This window comes from Rhamphochromis longiceps, linkage group LG7 (genome assembly GCF_057381845.1).
Source record: "Rhamphochromis longiceps isolate RC_006_pf linkage group LG7, R_longiceps_female_GT1.1, whole genome shotgun sequence".
NCBI classification, from domain to species: Eukaryota; Metazoa; Chordata; class Actinopteri; order Cichliformes; family Cichlidae; genus Rhamphochromis; species Rhamphochromis longiceps.
In genome coordinates this window covers 16,535,146-16,556,777 of record NC_140563.1, presented here as the reverse complement: position 1 = coordinate 16,556,777, position 21,632 = coordinate 16,535,146, and the positions used below count along the sequence as shown (strand labels likewise).

General features: G+C 40.7%; 1 protein-coding gene across 2 annotated transcripts in view; it reads right to left on the bottom strand.

The window, feature by feature from the left end:
- The window catches only part of LOC146665088 (cGMP-inhibited 3',5'-cyclic phosphodiesterase 3A-like), a 90,227-nt gene that overhangs the window by 39,039 nt on the left and 29,556 nt on the right, over positions 1–21,632 (bottom strand). For both annotated transcript variants that reach the window (XM_085412540.1, XM_085412539.1), the window contains exon 2: positions 707–757. In XM_085412540.1, the coding sequence (XP_085268666.1) occupies positions 707–757 (51 nt within the window). The remainder of the gene's footprint in view (positions 1–706; positions 758–21,632) is intronic.

Sequence of the window (21,632 nt, the reverse complement as noted above, 5' to 3'; positions counted from 1 at the left end):
TTTTAGCAAAACTGCATTAGCTGTATCTCTTGTTAAATTATATGCTGTAATTTTCAAGTCTAATCCTGCTCTGTACAGTTTTTGACACTATCCCCCCACTCTGCCTTACCCTGAACTACAGCTTTTGCAACATCTGTTGCTACTCAAGCATACATCGTCAGCAAAGACACAGCGTCTATTTATTTCCAAAGGATATCCTCCTGATAGGAGACCATGCAGTACAGGACACACGCATAGTGTATACGGCCACGCCAGTGCCAAGGGCATTGTTTGTTATCCGTGTCCTCCAGAGTCCTGCCCTGTGGCACTGTAGCAACTCAATACATAAATTTAAACATACACATGCGCACACAAAGATGGAGATGGTACAGTAATGTCGAGGATGTGGCTGTGCCTGCCCTCTACAAGCTGCGTCCCCTACACTGAACTATTCCCTTGATCTTTGGTGGCTTTCGCAGCTCCTCAGAGCCAACTCACATGCACGCGTCCTTTAAACTAACAGTGCAACAAGGACACTGGTGGGAAGAGAAATGCTGTTTAAGCACTACTAAAATAAGTGGGTGTGAACAGGCCAGTTAGCGGTAGGGTTTATGGTGTTTGCGTCATTTATAAGGTGCATGTAGGCGAATACTAGAGATCGGGGATGTAGATCCTGTTCTCTCTTCTCTCTGTCTCTCTTTTTCTTTTTCTTGTGGACACTGCTAACCTGTGATCCTCGGGAGCCTCTCTTGTGGTCCCAATCCGAACGGGGGAGCATCTGTGGGAAACAAAAACAGAAACATGTTCAAACCACAGTCCTGCACATCCTGTTTCTGTTCGCTTCCTACAACAGCAGCAGCGCCACCATAATGCAGATAAACTCTGCTCAAGCAGAATAGAAAGGAAAAAGAAGCAAAGAAGTGGAAGAAGTGTGGGGGAAATGGAAACGCTCATAAAAGCAAAAATGGGTTTTGTCTATTTTTTTCACTTTCCATTAAGCACAGACGTCTAATGCAATTTCACAGTCAGGTTTGGTTTACTTTAGCTCTTATTCACCGCCTAAGGGGCTGTTGAAGGCTGAGGATTTTTACGCTGTTTAATTACCAGCCACTGTGTCCTCCCACAGGCCTTGTAAACCCGTTTTCCACCTTCTTGGGAGTAACTAAATGCAGGAGTGCAGCGACTGTCACTGATGGTTGGTGGGCACACTGCAGAGCCAAGTCAACGTTAGCCACCCCTCTGCCCAACTGGCTCTGTTAGGGCTTTCTGCCCCATAAGTGAGAAGTCCTGAGAACCCCAGCAGGCTGCTTTGACAAATTGCTGCTGTACACACTGAGGCAAGAGGCTCCAGCATAAGAGCCAATTTGATAATTCAGGTGTAATTTACTGTGTCAGTGTAGGTCATTGAGTTGTGTCATGCTGTGAGTAAAAACATTAGGAAAACAGTGGGTTTTCATTTGCCGGTGCTGTGGGCTTGTGTGGGCTTGTGTGGGCAGCGCTGTTGTTTAGCTTTTTTTCCCCCACAGTGCTGCTTTGTTTTAAACAAATGCAATTTTAGAGTTATTGTTACTGCTGCCCAATTAGGGTAATTTAGTTTTATATATTTTTTTGCCTTCTTGTACCCATTAATGAACTGGGATTGTACCTTCTTAATAAACTGGGATTTTACCCCCACTACACTTTGGAGGCCAACAGAAAATTTGCTTTTTTATTGACAGCATTTAAATTTTTATTCAAAAAAATTTGTTAATTTTAAGTGTCATTTTTTACAATTGGGAAAAAATGCCTCGGTTTACGGCCAGGTGTACAAAATCACTGAAAAAAATTAAGCAGGTTATTGTTTTTGTTACTGGGTACTTCAAATCTAAAGTATGTGTCTTTAACGTTAAATAATTAATACTCAATAAGCAGCAATCAAAAATAAAGTTTTGGTAATAAAGCTTCTGGGTATTATCTATGAACAGTTTCACACTTCATCTGCACTGCGTGGGCACCGTCTAATCACACGTGATTGACAGTGGCCAAAATAAGCAAACAACCCTCCAGCTGTCACCACACTTGAAGTCAAGTATTGCTAAAATCCAGCAAATCCTTTTTTCCATCTGAGCTCTACCTACTTCTAAATTGTGAAAAAAGAAGAAGAAGCAAAGACAGAAACTTCTCATGTGAGAAAACAGAAGCAGCTCCAAATTTGGGAGAAAGTCGCACAGGATCCATCGCTCATAGTCAGAAGTAGTAGGTTGTTTAGCAGTGAGGGGAAACAGTTTTTAAGGTCTTGAATTTAGGAGTCACAGCAGCTTTAAATTGCTTTAATAAGCAACAGCTTCGACATATTTTGTGGCAAAATGTAAAGTGCAATCTGCTGTTAAGTTTGTGGGACAGTTATTGTATCGCTCATCCTTTTAGTCAAGGTTTTCACAACAATGGGTACTGCAGCACAAAATGTGGTGACCGTGACAGAGAGCAAACAAGGTCACTGCTATATAATGTAAATCGCTCTTTAGGTGCAGCTGACGTGCCACAGTTTTACAGTTAGGATGTTGAATAAAACACAATGTGAAGGGTTTACCCAAAACATACTCTTGTGCTTTGGCAATGACTGTATGCACGATAACATCTGTGAGTTGCTTTAAACTCCTTCGAGCTTGAACATACTGTCTCATGCACTAACAGAGCTATACTCGATAGAGTACAAAAGGAAGTCAACAATCAAATGTGTAAAAGGCGTATGTTCATGCAGTGGATGTAAATCACTGTAGACAATAGTATTACCCAGTCAGTGCTATTTGTCTTATTCTTTACAGCTCTAATGACAGCTTTTCTTACAGTATGGAGCTGGCAGTAGGCTACTCTACAGTTGCGCTAGAGTCGAACTCCATTAGAAAGTCCTAGTATCAGTGAGTCTCTCCAGGCGCACACGAGTAAACAGCCTTTCTGTTTGACGATCTTATATAACCCAACCTTTCATCTCCTTGCTCTGAGAGACGGACATAGACTATACAGAAGTCTACACGCTGCCTTTGATGTGCCAAAAAAAAACCCCCACACACAATACCTAAGCTGAGCACAACATTTGAGTCGTGCCGATAGCCTCTTGCGCAGAGTGACTTCCCCGGCCACAGAAGTTTATTTTTTCTGAGAGTACTGAAAAAAAAAATGTTAATACATGTGCATGTACAGTAGCTGCTCTTCTCAAACGGTGGGTGCAGTTGGATGCCAGTATGTGTGTGTGCGTTTAACCACAGATGGAAAATCACTTATGCTTTTAAATACAAGCTGCCAGTGCTAGAATAAACAATAAGCAAACAAATGCACACACATCATCTGTTTTAAAGAGGCAAAAAGCAACAATATGAGTCTATAAGAAAAAGAACTAGATGACTAAACATCAGTGTATACAATCTACAGCAACTAGAAGAAAGAAAGTAAGTCTTGGTTTTGCTTTATGTTTGCTTTGCTTCAAAGGGATCGAGGAGAGTGGTCAAAGATAATACTTAAAACACATGAAAGGTCACTGCCAGTATCATTTCTGAAGAGGTAAAACCACACATGAATGATTTCTTAGATATCTCCTGGTTTTCGTGGACACTGTCCAGACAGCATAACACAGCTGAAGCAGTAAAACTTTCAAATGGACTTGTTTTTGTTCTAAAGCTCCAGTACACCTACTGGGAAAAATAACAACTTTGTAGAAGTTGTGCCCTTTGTTTCACCCTCTGATTCATTATTCCGGGCCATAAGTCAGAATAAGCCAGGTCTAATGGTGGTGATTTGAAAGTAGAGTCGTCTCTTTCAGACTTTCTGCTGTAGTTACCTGAATAACATGACGCACTCAATAAGCTCCGAGGCATTTTTATGAGACTCTTGTTATAATCTGAATGAGTGGTACTCGTCAGTAATAGTAATAGCAGATTACTTCACTTTATAAGATGCAGCCAGACTGAGGCTCCTTCCGTAAAATAAGATGGAAATAAGTAACAGGAACAAGTAACCACATTACACTATACATTCAGTCCTTCTTGCATTTATACTACTTGCCAATTGGAGTGGGAAGGCAATATTTTCAGTTGTGACAAAAAGCTGACACTGTCTATCTGCCTGACCCACAGGACCTGCTATTTTGGTTCCTTTATTTGCAGCTGCACATAAAGTTCAAAGGACTGGCTGAAGGTGAATTTAAACCAAAAGGGTGAGGTGGTCAGTAAAGTGACTCTTAGCCAGTCACATCTCTGGTCTCGTTGCTCTGAAGGAAGTGCACCAATCACAGTGAAGCACGCCAACAATAGGTGGAAATAAAGCGTAAAGAAGCTCTTTAAGGACATCGGTCTGCATGGTGCAGAGCAGCATGGCATGAACACAAAAGTAAAATCTGCAGCCAGAGAGAGAAATGGTGTGAGTGCTATTTAAAGTACACAGCACTGATAAATAAAACCACACTAACCAATTTATATGCTCGCGTCTCAGCTATTTTAGTTTTATTTCTAATTATCTCGCGTAAATAACTGATCACATTTGACTGTAAAATGCAGCGCAGCAGGATTTGCATCATAACGCATTACAAGAATGAATAAGGATGCTCTTACACTGTAATGGGGATCAGCCAGGCACAATATCCCAACCAAGCTGTGATCTCATGGCTCAAACAGTACCAGCCAAGTAAACTCCCAACCGTCCTCAAGCATAGAGTGTTAAGAGGGCAGCTGTGTGGATTCCAGTATACAGAAAATGCCCTTTCTACCACCATGGCACGCTGCCGTGCCTCTGAGGTGCTGGGCAAACACCATGGTGTCAAAGCACAAACAAACTACTGGAATATGCTTGTTGTTTCACTTGCTCCCGCCAATATCCAGCTGAGAACCACATCTCTGTGGCTGTGAAGTGGTGGGAGCTGCAGCAGCAGCACCTATAGCACCACTTTTACTGTGACTAACCAGAAGCCTCACAGTAAACACTTCCCACTGTTATCAAGTTAAACAAGATGAATTATTTTGAACAACGATATGGGTTATTTCCTTTCTTTTTTTTCATTATGTTCTGCATATTTATATAATAGTGTATTACGTAATATCCTGTATATATATATATATATATATATATATATATATATATATATATATTATCCCACAGGATCTGGAAGATCCTGTGGGACTTCCAGATACAGACGGACAAAATGGTGGTGGCTAACCAACCGGACATAGTGGTGGTAGACAAACAGAAGAAGACGGCCGTAGTGATCGATGTAGCGGTTCCGAATGACAGCAATATCAGGAAGAAGGAACACGAGAAGCTGGAGAAATACCAAGGGCTCAGAGAAGAGCTCGAGAGGATGTGGAGGGTGAAGGTAACGGTGGTCCCCGTGGTAATCGGAGCACTAGGTGCGGTGACTCCCAAGCTAGGCGAGTGGCTCCAGCAGATCCCGGGAATAACATCGGAGATCTCTGTCCAGAAGAGCGCAGTCCTGGGAACAGCTAAGATACTGCGCAGGACCCTCAAGCTCCCAGGCCTCTGGTAGAGGACCCGAGCTTGAAGGATAAACCGCCCGCAGGGGCGTGCTGGGTGTTTTTATATATATATATATATATATATATATATATATACATAGGGCTGTTAGAAGCTGGGATGAGAAGTCGGTGCCAGCCGATCACCCTGTTAGAGAAGAGGGAGGGAGAAAAAGAGCTGTGTCCAGGTCTTTCAGTATGGTCGGGTTAATTAAGGTGCTGTTGTGAGGCCAAAAGATCAGTCTGCAGGATTTCCAGTGAGCTTGACCCAAAGGTTTAATGAAGCACCTCTGTGTCCAATTAAACTCTCACTTACGGTTAGGTCTGCAAAGTCATGAATTCACACATATGTCCGTTACACACGCACGCGAACTTGTTCATACATGAGCACACACCCACCGCCTCGAGGTCTCTGAGTATTTCCTTTCTTTATTTTCCTTTGTTCTTTTATCTGTGCACTGTGTCAAAGATATTCTGATGTCTGTAGTGTTTGACTCAGACATCCCTGCACTCGCTTTCACTCTAGCTGACATAAAGAAAGTAGGTCAGATTCTACTAAGTCTTTCTATATGAAAGCTTCAGAAATTATAGCGGCTTAGCCCTAAGGACACCATCAAGGCAACAATCAAAGAACTTTATTCTCCCTTTCATGGGTGTTAGAACCACAGTAAAACTCTACTTTGCTCGCCCTACCTTTGACAACGAGGTGTAGTCTTGTTTTACACCTGCAGGTGGAGGTATTCTCATGATTAGTGTCACAGTACGGTTTCTCCTGGGACGCCCTTTGAAAAGTTTTGTTTGTTTGTTTTATGAGTTTTAGAGACATTTTAGAAAATAAGTATATTGTGATAACAAATATGCAATAATATCAGGATTTAATAATGGTAGCATTTGGAATATAACACAGAATTTAGACCAAATCATATAGGGGTTTTCTCAGGATAAACTTTAATATTTTAGTTATCTACCAGCTACACTCTGGACACATGATCGATCTGCTTGGTTTACCAGGGTCTTGTTATAATTTCCTGGCCCTGAAATCTAGACAGATAAAGTCCATTTAGCTCGGAGAATTGGACCCATGTTAATGATAAAAGTAATCATAATGGTGCACAAGTGTGATCATTAAGGTTTTCTTTTTACCCTGTATTGTAATCTCTACTGTCTTTTTCGTTAAGCAAGCTATCATATGACTTAAACATGTCTTTGTAAACTTTAATGAATGTGTCTTGACACAAGCTACTTTCAAAAGGATAAAAACCAAAATTAAAGGGTGATAGTTTGAACGGTATGTGTATGCTAAAGTTTAATGCGAAACTACAGCCTGTTTAGGCAGACGCACAAAAAAATTGCGATCCAAACTGTGTGGCTCCTTGTCCAGGTGACTGCAAAAACCTCACCCCACCTTCTCCTCTGCCACATCCGTCCCAAGTGTAGCAGTTGGGGAGGACTCTTATAAATCCTTCTCTGCCTGAAGGCTGAGTTGAGTGCATGGAGAGTCATTCCTATTCATGCTGGCTAATGATTTACAGGTTTTACCGTGGGGGTCAGTCATCGTGGGTCATTTGCGTCATCGCTAGAGGGAAGGGAACTATTGAGGTGGGCTGCCAAGGGCAGAGGAGGGGGCTGTGTGCGGGGAATGAGGAACATACTTTATTAGCACATGTACATCTAAATGTGTGCACACACTCTCTCGCACACATTCATTTTCCTGCAAAGCACTCAATTAATGAAGAAAATCACCAAAAAAATTTTTTTTAAAAAGCTTACAAGCTCAAGCGTGATCCGTGACATATTTCTCACATTAGTCCTGCATGTGCACACTGGCTTTTCCCTCTCCCCTCTCTTGCCTGTGACATGTTCTTACTCAGACGCTTATAATTTCAAACGTGCGGCTAATGGGATTTATCCTCTTTATGTTTCCTGGGAGAGACTTTGGCTGATCCTAGAAGAAACCCACTGTATGAATCTTTGCCAGAGATAGATCTGTCAGTCTCTGAGGGTGAAAGCACACACGACAAGGATGCCGTGACCCAGAGAAAACCTCAGTGCGGGTACCCTATATTCTGAGCTAAAAGGTTTCAAAGACAATGATATGAAATATGTCAGACAGACAGTGAAAATCTGTTCGTGAAGGCCTACATTATTGATACCGACTTTACAGACGTGTTTCATGAGTAAAATTGACACCTATTTACTTATTTTTGCTAACATTACACTGTTTTTCCTTGCTTATGAGCTCCCAGCTCCACACAGGCAACGGGGTGAAAAAGAGGGGATCTGGCTGGGCAGACCTGGCAGCCTATACCAAAAACAGCATGCCAAAGCCATTAGTGTATAATAGTACAGTCAAGATTGCTGCTGGGTCCTGGAGAGCTGAGAAGGGAGCGCAGCCCCACTTGTTTGTTTGTTTTACAAGCCTTTACTCTGTTCGGTTTGCAAGGTGCCAGTGGGCTTTGTGCGGTTTAATTCCCAACTGATTTGAACAGTGTACAGTACGTCAACAACGGTAGCTGTGCTCAGGAAACAGCACACTTTTTTTGAAGGCTTATGTCAAACAAAATCAGTTACGACATTAAAATTCATTTAAATACTTTCATTTACCATACAGATAAATAAAGCCATGGCTGTGGGGTATTTTCCCCAAAGGTGACTACACCTGCGTATTGAACAGCTAACCAGAAAGATATTCTCTCTTACATGCTTCTTACATGATCTGAACTTTCATTAGAGAATAGAAACTGTACATTTCTACTTTGTCTTGCAAAATAATTTGCATATATAATGAAGCATATGTGAATTACACATTTGTGTATGAAAGGCCAGATGACAAAAAATGTCAGCAAATGAGAAGAGTTAATCCAGCTTGCTCTATTTTGTTGCTCAGTGGTGTTTTTTAAGCCATGAAAAATGGTCTCAGACAACAGCAGGAGTGGGTGTTACAGTGTTCCACTGTAAAACCTTTTTATGAAGCCATAAGTCTGACTGGGACAAGAGGCAATATTTCTTTTGGAAGACGCAAAGTATGTCAAGCAGGATTTTCAAAGTTAATGAACAGATGAATAACAAACCTATTCCGACCTGACCTTTACATGAAAACCAAAGAAAACCCCACAGAATTTCTTAACAGGGTTATTTTTGGCTAAATAGCGATGCGTGGAACTGTACTCTTTGAAATGACTCTTATCTGGCTCGAGAATACAAATTAAGCTTTGCTGCAAGATAATTTCAGATTGGGGAAATGCATGTTATGAAAACACTAAGGGATTTTTTTGCATGCATGCCTGCATTGTGCCTCCAGAGCATACATTATTTCATCTTTTATTCACAGGTCTGACTCAGCAAGGCCTGTATTCTGTGTTCTGTCTTTACTCATCAGAGAGGGGACCACTGAAACACACAGACAAACACACACACACACAAACACACACACACACACACACACACACACACACATAGACACTTTCACAGGCACAGAAACAGTTTCAGCATTTCCAGTAGGGATGGGTACCGGTATCCGGTGCCATTATGGCATAAACGGTAGTAACCAGACCGAAAAGCAGCGCATATTTCGGTGCTTTATTTCGGTGCTTTTTTTTCCTGAGATGTCATACACTTTGGATTCTAGCCAATCATTTTACCTTTGCAAGCGCAGTAGGCGGGCCCAGGTACCTGTACGTACGTTCTTTTAGAGCAGAGCTACAGGTTAAAAATGCCCAAGGCGAAGCGGTCAAAAGTCTGGCTGTACTTCACAGCAAAAGATACAAACTCAGCAGCCTGCAACAAGTGCTTTAAGCTGATACTGTGATACTGTCAAAGGAGGTAACACCTCGAATCTAATGAAACACCTGGCGACGTATAGCATTTTGTTAAAAACCGAGAAATGTGCCGTATTTGATAGCTTGCTGCGAGACCTCACACCGGGCACATCTACTGCGGGTGGGTTGCCTGTTATCGGACCCGGAGTTTGCAACATCCCCCAAAAACCCGAAGAGGAGAGTCCTGGCCCCTAGCCCTGCCAGTGTAGCAGAAATGATGAAGGATGATGATGGCAGCAGCAGCCGTTCTTCTCTGGGTGAGTAGCTTAATGTTGTCCGTGTGTAATTTACGTTGAGTAGGCTAACCACGTTATTACATTAATGCATGTAAGGTGAACTAGCAAACACTGTCGTAGTTACATGCGGCTGTCTTCTTGTTTGATGGCAGATACTCCCTTCACTAGGGCTGAACGATATATCGCATTTGCGATAATATCGCGACATGATCAAGTGCAATTTTCTAACCGCAAAGGCTGCGATTATACTCTGGACATGTCCAAATTCATGGGCTGCATCCTCCTGAGGCCGCATTTGTAGACCGATTACGTCACAGCGACGCGCCGAAGGCTGTCCAAATTCGTAGACTCCTCCGAATGTAGCCGACAAATGCGTCCTCCTTTTCCCCGAATTTGAAGGATGGGTCGGGTGTGTCCTTCGTGGCCTACCATATTCCAGAATTCATAGCACGGCCCAGCCAAACTCCAGTTTCCAACAATGGCGGCCGCTACTAAGTTTTAAAATTACTCATACTAATCTTTCTGGGTCACAAAATAAACTTTTAACATATTTTCAGGCGAGAAAGTAGTCGTGTAAACATCAAATATCTGCTCGGTTTATCAAGATATCGCATATTTGCAAAAGTGCTTCGACGTTTTTGGAGGCGTCTGCTACCCACCAGCTCGACAGCTAGCCGGGAGCTCGAGGGTTACTGATGCGGCCGAGAACAGCACAACTCCCGGCACATCATTTTCAGATCACCGCGGACTTTCGCTGCTCGGGTTAAACGTAATATATAAGTCACTTAGACAACCTAAAAATGTTATTGTTGGGCTTTTTTCAGTGTTTTGTTTGTTCGTGAGTAAATCGGTTTGGCTGAGATTAAAGTTATTAGATTAGATAAAATAAAACTTTATTAATCCCCCGGGTGGGTTCCTCCTTGGTTTTCACACAGCTGACTAAACGTCAAACAGAAAACTTATTAAACAGAAGTATGAGACAGTCGAGAATTTACACCAGTGTCTGGTTATATTTTAGATAGCATGAAGCAGACGGCCGAGTTTATTAAACTCCACCGAGACAGCGGTGACGCTAATCAGAAGGCTAGACCGTCCAATTTCACGGCCGTTTACATCCGGCCTACCCGACCGTCTGAGGACCAGTGCGGCCTCTTCAGCTTTGCCTCTGCCACTTGAAGATGTCATGGAGGCAGAGTTGAATAGTTACCTGTTGACCCCTGTCATTGACGGAGAGGATGATCCCTTAGCCTGGTGGAAGGTGCACAACATTCACTTTCCACGACTGTGCAAGATGGCCCGCAAATATCTGTGTGTGCCAGCCACAAGTGCCCCCTCAGAGCGTCTGTTCAGCACTGGAGGGAATATAGTGACCTGCACTCGCTCATCCTTAAAGCCAGCAAAAGTAGATATGCTGGTCTTCCTAGCAAAAAACCTGTGAGCTAGGATGATTATGGCTAGCTGAGCCATACTCATTGTGCACTTTAGTTTGTGCTGTGTTGCTGTTACTTACTGCAGATAATCAAGATGTTCAGCCAGTTTTAATTTAAAGGCGTGTTTGTGTGTGTGTTTATACAATTGCTATTATGTTTGCACTTTATGTGTAATGTTACTGACTGCAGAGATCAGTAAGATGTGTGCATTTTTTATTTATTAGTTTTATTTATTTAATATTATTTTTTAATTGAATGACTGTCTAGTAGTTCACAGATGTCGAAAAACTGAGTGTGGTAAAGCCACCGATTTCTTTTATGTATATTTCTGCAATCTGCACATTGCACTGACTTTCATTTTAATGTTTACACCAGGGTTCCTTGTCAGCACTTTATGCTCAGATGTTTGTAAGCTAAAAATAAACTATTGTGTATGTTCAAATATACTGTTGTGATTGAAGAAGTTAAATAAAAATGTCAGTCATCAATTCATGCATCACCTCATGTCATCATAACAGAGGTCTGTCTTCCAGGAAAGAACAGTTTAAAATTAATGTAATATAGTATTGGCCATACTATAAGATGTATTGCTTGTCTTTGTTTAATAATACAGAAGACAAAGACCTTAAAAAATAATCGCATATCGCATCGCAATCGCAATATTGGGGCAAAAAATCGCAATTAGATTATTTTCCATAATCGTTCAGCCCTACCCTTCACCCTGGCCAAAAAGGCTAAAATGACCAAAGAAAAAGTGGAAAACAGTTAAACATGAGAGGTTTTTGGACAAAGTTTGTGTTTTTTCCATTGATTAAGCACTGCTTCCAGCCAAGAGTGATACCATATATGCCCTATAGCTGCAGAAAAGGCTAACATTGTTATCTTTTTACAAAAAAACAGCTGAACATGAGAGGTTTTTGGACCAATTTTGTGTTCTCCATTCTTTAAGCACCGGTTCGAGCACCGTTTAAGCACCGGCACCGTTTCAAAAGTACCGGTTTGGTACTGGTATCGGATAAAACCTAAACGATACCCATCCCTAATTTCCAGTCCCATCAAGATTCCCACAGGACTTCAGTAAACAAACAGACAGCAATTGTCCGCTGAAGCATTTTAAATCCTTTAAATGCCTTTAAATCACATCCCTACATCCTTCATAAATCACCAGTGTTCAAACATAAACGTGCAGTCGGGACAGCCCCCTTGTACTAACTAAACATGTGTGTGTGTGCATGAAAGTGTTTAAATGCCAGGCTCAGATAAACAGTGTGTATGTCTGCATGGGGAAATAAATCTTTGCTTCCTCTTTTTTGCAGGTAGCCCGCTCAGGTAGAAAAGGCTCACGTCAACCCCACTGGCAGGTTTTTCACAATTAGCTTGTAAAATAGTTGCTTTGTCAATGAAATTCCCATGGGGTACTGGGCTCTAGTTCCATGTATAGCGTGAACTAAAGGAGACAATGATGGTACAGGTCTCTGCTGAGCCTTTTTTTTTTCTTAACAAGACAAAACATGCGGCCATTAAGAATGACCCATCATGCTAATGCCTATCCTGGAAACCTGGCTTAGTGGAAAGCAAACAGTGGCATAAGTCAGGGGAGATGCCGGCTGTCCTCTGGGGAAATAAGCTGCAGGCTCTTTGAGTGACAGAAAGCCATCTTCTTCAATCACACCCTCAGTGGAGCTCACTGAGGCTTAGCAAGCAATAAACAATACATACTACCTTAAAGCTCCCTGTCTTGTTTGCCAATGTGATATATGATGTGTTAAAAAAAGACACATAATGAAGTAATGATATGCTGTCACTCTGCTGTGTAGCAGTTTCGCCTTTGGCAAAGCTACCACATAAAGCATGGTGATAATAGAGCTCAGGTGAAAAGTGACAGTAGTTCTATGACTTGACCACCCAGAGTGATTATTCAATTCAATTCACTTGAGTTTTATTTATATAGTGCCAAATAACAATGACAGTTTTCTCAAGGTGCTTTATATTGTAAGCTAAAGACCCTACAATAATAGAAAGAAAACATAGAAAAAAAAAACAACAATCATAGGACCCCCAATAAGGAAGCACATTGGCAACAGTGGGAAGGAAAAACTCCTTTTTAACAGGAAGAAACCTGCAGCAAAACCAGGCTTAGGGAGGTGCAGCCATCTGCTGCGACTGGTTGGGGGTGAGTCGATGAAGACAGGACAAAAGACTTGCTGTGGAAGAGAGCCAGAGATTAAATAACAAAAATAATAATAATTAAATGCAGAGAGGTTTATAAACACACAGAGAGTGAAAAAGGTGACTGAAGAAGAAACACTCCATGTATAGAGGAATCCCCGTAGCAACCTAGGCCTATTGCAGCGTAACTAAGGGAGGATTCGGGGGTCATCTGATTTAGCCCTAACTATATGCTTTGTGTTACGAACTTGTATGTCCGTGTGTTTGTTTGTGCAGGTGCTGTGTTTTTGTCTATGTTAATTTAGCTGTGCCAGGGCCCTGTTCCGATTGGTGCGTGGACTTACTGCCCCGGCGTGATTGGATCCAGCTGGAGGACCCGCCCAATAAAAGGAGGCTGGAGTGCTACAGCGGGAGAGGTCCTCGCATTTCTCCTCATCACCCAGCAGTAGTCCTGTGGTAGCCGTTGGCTGCAGTATACGTGCGAAAATTGTGGAAGTGGAGTGGGTAGGGGTGAGCTGCCGTTTATTTTGATCACCCGTTTTCTCCTGTTTTTGAGTTGGTTAAGGAGGTCAGACTCTGTCTTTATTTTGACTTTATTTTGGTGAGCCCAGGAGGTGTGTACCAGTTTATCAATTGAAGATGGCCTGGATTATGACGTCATGAAGAAGACTGTGTTGCAGGCATATGAGCTCGTCCCAGAAGCCTACCGTCACAGACTATAAACACACAGAGAGTGAAAAAGGTGACTGAAGAAGAAACACTCCATGTATAGAGGAATCCCCGTAGCAACCTAGGCCTATTGCAGCGTAACTAAGGGAGGATTCGGGGGTCATCTGATTTAGCCCTAACTATATGCTTTGTCAAAAATGAAAGTTTTAAGCCTAATCTTCAAGGTAGATGGTGTCTGCCTCCTAAATCTGAACTGGAAGAGGGGATTGAAAGCAGAAGAAACTGCGTTCCATTCTACTTTTAAATACTCTGCGAGTTCAATTGGGGTGATACAGTACTAGGTCATTAAGTTAAGATGAGGCATGATTATTCAAGACCTTGTATGTGAGGAACAGGATTTTAAATTCAATTCTGCTAAATTCAAAAACGACTCTAAGATTCCTCAGTGTTCCCAGAAGTCCAGGGCAATGTCATCCAGAGTGTATAGCCATGAGACCAGTTTTCCCGTGCTTCACTCGTGTACGTTAGTTTGAAGAGGAAAAAGAACTCCACGGGACTCCGACATGAAAAGATGTAACAAAAAATGTATTCCACAGTTTGCTGGTCATCTTACAGGAGCGGTCAGGTTTAACTTATCCTCAACAAAAAAAACCTACTACGGAAGGAAAACCGTGTGGCTCTGTTCTCCCCAGCTCCCGCGTATTAACTTTTTTTCTCTCTCTCCCCCCTCCCGCACCGCATGCGCTCATTTGCATACATCCATGACGTCCGGATTTACAGTTTTTCTCAAATGCTAAAACACATTTCACAAACGTTACCACCAGGTCCCCCAATGTCCAAACACAACACCCTTCTCTAAAGCTACATAAACACAACCACACCTTCCCACTGCAAAACTCAAACTCCCACACCAAGAGAGCAGCTCGAAGCTGTCAAAACTGTAAACACTATACACATCATTACACACTACAGCAAAACAATTGAAAACACAATGCTCAATTTGTGAGAAGGTTCTTTGTTCCATAACTGCCAATGCATATTTTAGAAACTATACAGTAACGGATCGTCGTAGATCTCTGCAGAGGATTAGGCATTTAGATTTGTGAGTTTCATATGAGTAGTATAAATCTATAGAAAATCCTGCATGTACGTACACTACTGTAACACAACTCAATGCAAAAACAGAATCTATTGCACACAACAGTAATCTTGAAAACATGAACAGGGTGTGAAGTTTTTTTATTTACGTTATTCACACCACACACACACCACAATCACTGTGCGGCATCATGTCGCTGAGCTGTTGCTCGCATCTCGTCCGTAATGATGGTGCGAGGTTGTCTTGCTCTCCCTCCTGGACCTTCTCCTCTCCCATGTTGGCCTTCTCCTCTTCCTCGTTGGTCGCTCCTCTTCCTCCTCTCATTTGAACTCCTCTTCCTCATTGGCCTGCTCCTCTTCTTCCAGGGCCAGCTCTTCTCAAAACAAATTTCCCACGTGTGGGACTAATAAAGGTTATCTTATCTTATCTTATCTTATCTCCCTCCTCTGCATCAAATTCCTCTTCCCCTGACTCTGCCTTCATCCATTGTGTTTGTTTGGAACCTTCAGCATACTGTGCACTCTGAACTTGCTTTTACATGTGGGTACAGCATTAGCAACAAGTGTCTTCAATTTTGAGTCATTGTGTGTAGTGAATGACGCCAGGTGTGTTCCCTGTGTTCAAAGATTGGTGACTGTGGCAAGCATTTTGCATCACATGGGCTTTCATTTGAGGATATGAGCAGAGTTGTTTTGCAACATGTGTTTTAGCAAGGAAAAATGTGTTTAGATTTATGAGTACAGAGGGTTGTGTTTTGTGAATTGTGTCTTCATGTGACATGTGTTTATGGTACTGGAATATGGTGGCTACATTTAGTAAATGTGTTTAGACTACTGGTCATTTGGGTTACAGGATTGGCTTTTGTGTTTTAACATTTGAGAAAAACTGTAACTATAAACACAAGCCTTTAAGACACATGTATTCACGGTACTACGTAACCAAGCCAACACAGCAATAAAATAATTTTAGTTCCACCATAAACATGCATTTACTATTTAAATTATTAATTGCACAAACAAGTTTAACAACAGCGAAATATAAATACTAATATATATGAACTATATTAACTTGGCTCCCACGCAGAGTAAGAATCTGGCTAGAAACCACATTTCTGTAACCTCGGGTTTACCTGAATTTAGAAGGCGAAAGCTTGAGTCCATCAAGGTCTTTATGTCTTCAAGACATTTCTGTAGTTTAACTAATTGGTGTGTGTTATCTGGCTTTGTGGACAGATAAATTTGGGTGTCATCTGCATAGCAGAGAAAGTGTATGCTATGCCTTCTAATGATACTGCCTAAGGGAAGCATGTATAATGTGAACAGGTTTGGTCCTAGCACTGAACCCTGTGGAACTCCATAATTAAGTGTGAAGAAGATGCTCAATTTACATGAACAAATTGGTGTCTATTAGATAGATATGATTGAAACCACTGCACTGTACCTTTAATATCTACAGCATGCTCTAATCACTGTGATAAAAATATTATGGTCTACAGTATCAAACACTGTACTGAGGTCTCAGGTACATCCTGAGAAAGAAAGAAAGAAAGAAAGAAAGAAAGAAAGAAAGAAAGAAAGAAAGAAAGAAAGAAAGAAAGAAAGAAAGAAAGCATTGGTGAATTCAGCAACGCAAAAAGATCTGGATGTCCACAGAAGACAACAGTGGTGGACGATCCCAGAATTATTTTCATGGTGATGAGAAACCACTTCAAAATAGCCAACAAAGTGAACAACACTCTCCAGAAGGTAGGCGTATTGATATCCAAGTCTACCATAAAGAGATGACTGCATGAAAGTAAAGACAGAGGGTTCACTGCAAAGGGCAAGCCACTCATAAGCCTGAAGAAGAGAAAAGCTAGATTGGACATTGCTAAAAGAAAAAATATTTGAAAAAAAATGTTTAAAAAAGCCACCAGAGGGAAAAACATTCCCGAAAGTATGGAGAAGTCTTGGAACAGTTCATGATCCACAGCATACCAGATCATCTGTAAAACACGGCAGAGGCAGTGTGATGGCTTGGGCGTGCATGGTTGCCGGTGGCACTGAAACACTAGCGTTTTTTGATTGACAGAAGCAGCTGGATGAATTCTGAGGTTTTCATAGACATCCATTCCCCAACTCTCTGTGAATGGCACTCATGGCCATTGATCAGTGGCCTTTGTTGATCAATGGCCATGAGGATTTGCATAATTATGATGAAGGAACTGACCTCCCAGCCCATTGTTCCTTCAGTGGTGCTGGTTTCAGTCATTATCCAAATGTACTGTTGAGGTTGGGGAAACCTGCAGTCAGCTGAGACTGAAGAAGTCACTTGGATGAGTGACGAAACATTTCTCCCACTGAAAACATTTCTCGTCCAGATGAACAGAATCAACTTTTGGAGATTTTCATAGACATACTGTCTGCTCAAATCCAACTAAATGCAGTCAAATTGATTGGGCGGTGTTTCATAATACAGATGGACATAAAACATACAGCCAAACAAACTCAAGAGAAGTGGAATATGCTTGAAAGGCCAAGTCAGTCACCTGATATTAACCCAAATGAGCATGCATTTCACTTGTTGAAGACTACATTTTGGAAAGAAAGGCCCACAAACAAACAGCAACTGAAAGCCGCTGCAGTAAAGACCTGGCAGAGCATTAAAAAAGGGAAAACCCAGCATCTGGTGATGTCCATGAGCTCAAGACTTCAGGGTGTCATTGCCAGCAAAGGGTTTTCAACTAAGAAGAAGAAACTTAGAAAGACTTAGAAAGAAATTAATAGTTAATGTTAAAGCAGTGTTTGGTTAAAGCAGTGTTAAAGCCAGAGCTCTGGCTTTTTGTCAGCATGGTTACAGTGCTGAAGAGAAACCTACGGTTTTTCTTATATCCTTCAATCAGTAATGAAGAGTAAGGTGCTCTAGCTTTTTGGAGGGCTTTTCTATAGAGCAGCAAACTGGCTTTCCAGACAAAATGATGAGCTTCTAAAGTAGTGAGATGGCACTGCCTCTCCAGCTTTATCTGCTTTAAGGTGTGTTTGTACCCTCATACATACCTACAATAGACCGATTTCTGTAATATATCTATATATCTATATTATTGCTAATATATATTTTTTAATATATCTATATTATGGCTAAAGCACTTCTGGGTGGATGCAAACTGCATTTCGTTGCCTTGTACTTGTGACATGTTCAATGACAATAAAGTTGAATTCTATTCTATTCTATTCTGAATTCTATACCAGGGAGTCAAGCACTTCTGATTTGAGGCTTTCTTTTTCAGATGAGCTACAGTATCCAGAGTTGTAAAAATATTAACAAGATAGCGGTTCAGTTAGCTGCTCTGCATTGTGTTAGCACAGGGCATTGAAGAAGATAACAGTGGATGAATTATATCCTTAAACTTAGTTACAGCACTTTCAGAAAGACGTCTACTATGATAAAATCAATTCCCTACTGCTGTGTAATCCATGGCTGTAAATTGTTATTAGGAAAATATCGGACAAGAGAGGGTTTCAGGAAATACTGTTAAATATTCAGTTTCTATGCCATATGTCAGAACATGATCTAGAGTACGATTAAAGTGTTGAGTGGGTCCTTTTACATTTTGAATGAAGCCAACTGAGTCTAATAATAGAATGAATGCCATGTTGAGGCTGTAATTTTTAGTATCTGCATGGATGTTAAAATCACCCATAATAATTATTTTATCTGAGCTGAGCACTGAATCAGATAAAAAGTCTGAGAATTCAAACAAAAACTCTTGAGTAAGACCCAGGTGGATGATGTATAACAACAAATAGAACTGGTTTTAATTTTTTTAATAATATGAACATAAAGTGCATATTTACACTATGCTCAGCTGGCTGTGTATTGTGGCTCTGGCACATCAAAGTATCCCTGATTTGATAGTTAAAAAGTTGGCAACCCTAGTTGGCTACGAGCTAAGTTAAGCTAGCGAATCTCTAAAGACACAGTGAGCGAATACTGTGAATATAATTAGCAGGTGAATGAACAGAGAGTGTGCTTTGGATAAAGCATGTTAAGATTACACTTCGTAATAAGACGTTATCTTTACATTTTTAATTAAACTGGCTATGCAGATAAAAGACACAAAAACACCACTGCATGTTGTAACAGAAACAGGAAGTGATACTCTACCACAGAGAGAGCCAACACCAGTCTTTACAGGAGCAAAGGTGTTTGTTTTGTTTTTTAAGAGTTTTTTGAGAGAACAAATGCTTTAAAGGTGTTCAGACGCTATGCATTAAATCATTAGTGAAAGAAGGATTTTACTTTTTCTTTTTTCTTGCTAAAGGGTTGAGCAGACATGGCATTGACATATTACAAACTTTAAATTTGAGGAAAATCAGGTCAGGGAAACAGTCTGAAGTTGTCTTTTATCACATGTAGACAACAAACGATACTTTGTGTCATCTGCTCTCTCATTATTGGAGATATTCTGTGGTTTAGTCCGAGGTGCAGCCTGACTAGAGTGTGCAGGAGCCAGGACACATGATGCCTGCTCACTAGCTGTAAACTTGTTAGCTCAGGGAAGTTAAGGAGTGCACTGCAAGTGTAAAAACAACTTTAGTTCTAAGACTTTATTAGGGTTTTAAGCTTGGTGTAATGGTAGGTACTTGCTATTTGATACAGCTGTGTCTTCTTTGCGGCTAACTGTTGGATATATCAGTAGAAAGTGCAATAGTTCCCTCCAAAAGTCTGATGGAGGAAAAACAACTGAATGAATCAGCATTATTGGAAATAAAGAAGTAAATGTACTTGTATTTGTTATATAGCACAACTGGTGCAAGCACATGATTGAGCTTAAATGAATGATATCTGAACATCTGTCTGTGAAGGTTCTCAGTCATCCAGGTCATCGTAGTCAAAGGAGCTTGCAAAGGTGAAACGTCTTCAAGCAACTTAAAGAAGTCCAGACGCTTTTCTTTGCAAGCTCCTTTGAATATCTGAACATCCTTCATGTCTGGCCTTAGGTCATTTATGTGTTTACATGACTGTTGTCTGTTAGTTTATCAGTACATTACAATAAACATGCATTGTATCTCTATACCTGCGTTGTGTCTGAAATTGCATATACAGCATATATCTGTAACAGTGTGCAAGTGTGTTCAGGACTTGGAATAGTATTAAGGCTTGCCACATGCTAGGAAAACAGTAGTAAAAAAAAACTTTGTTAGTCTGCTGTTTAAACATGAAAAGAATCCCAGTAAAAATACACTGAGGATTTGGGTTTTCTTCGCACTCAACAACAGAGAGCAAAAACTTGGAATTTAGTTCTTAGATCCTCTTGATTAGAGCTTCTCATGCAACCCACGCACAGCAGGCCAAATGGCTACTCGTGTTTACCTAGCCATGTGACTGGAGCTACGGTAGGGCCACTGACGTCAGCTTACATTCCACACATTCATGAGCCTCAGTTCTCACTGATATGGTCTCAGATGCTGTGGAACAGAAGTAGCAAACATCATACATTATAAAAGCAATATATATATATATATATATATATATATATATATATATATATATATATATATATATATATCTTATCCTGATAAAATAAATAAGCACTGCGTCATGTTTGCCATCTGTTTTCATTAGCTCATGGACAGGGATTGCCCAAAATAGCCTATTCCACTTAAAACATCAAGTCCATAAATAATTGCAAAACTGCTGTCAAGAGATGGATGCATGGAAGAAATAACTCACCACATAAATATGCAGGAATACTTCAGTTTTAGTTTTTCTTTTGGGTGTTAGGTGGGCGGCCTATTATTTTTCTAGCTTATGTGATAAAGAATCAAACAGGAAGAATGAGGATCCTACAATAATGTATGTATGATAATGTACAAAAGGTCCATATCCTTGAATCATTACAATCAATACTCCTGGTACTCCTGTTATGGCATTAAGTTACTGCTTGACTAAATTAACTTGTAAAAAAATGTATGACTTATGATGGCTTGTCCAAAGAAAAGAAACACACAGAGACCGATGAGAGCTGCAAAAGATTAAAAATATAATAATTCCACTAAAGCACATCCATAGCATCTAGACATCCATAGAAAAAACGGAATTGCTGCTTTTTCAAATAAGGTTGCTAGCTATATGTGACACAGCATGCAAACAGCAGGCTAAAGTCCTTTTTCCCCCCTTTTTTATGTTTCCTACAAAAAAGGGGAAGCGCCTTTGACTTTCTTATGTTTCATGTTATACAGCCCCCAGAAGGGCAAGGGCTATAGTCATAGAGCATCATATTGAAAAAACAAAAAGCATTTTTTTCATATTGAAAAAACAAAAACACGCCCTTCCATAGAGAAAGTTACTCAGTATGGTTTCTTGAATTATTTTGTTTTCCATAGCACTACGCTAACATTAAAGGTTACAGTCAAATTCTTAGTCAACCTAGGTAATCATGTCCCCCAAGGCCTAGTATATTGTTGTGCAGTATAAAGACAATGCATAAAAAATTGTGCATAATATAAAGTTCTTACTCATTTGCTGTGACCTTGATCAAGCTCAAGCTGTTATTGGTACCTACTATCACACAAAATTTGAAAACGATATCCTGAAAACGGTAGACGCTAGACTCCTAACAAACAGACAGACAAACAAATGGAATCAATTACAAACGTCCTCCCTTCTGGGAAAGGAAAAAAAGGTTTTATGTCTTTGCTGATTTTTATGAATTTCTAACTAAGATTACAAACTGAGTCTATTCTTTAAATTAT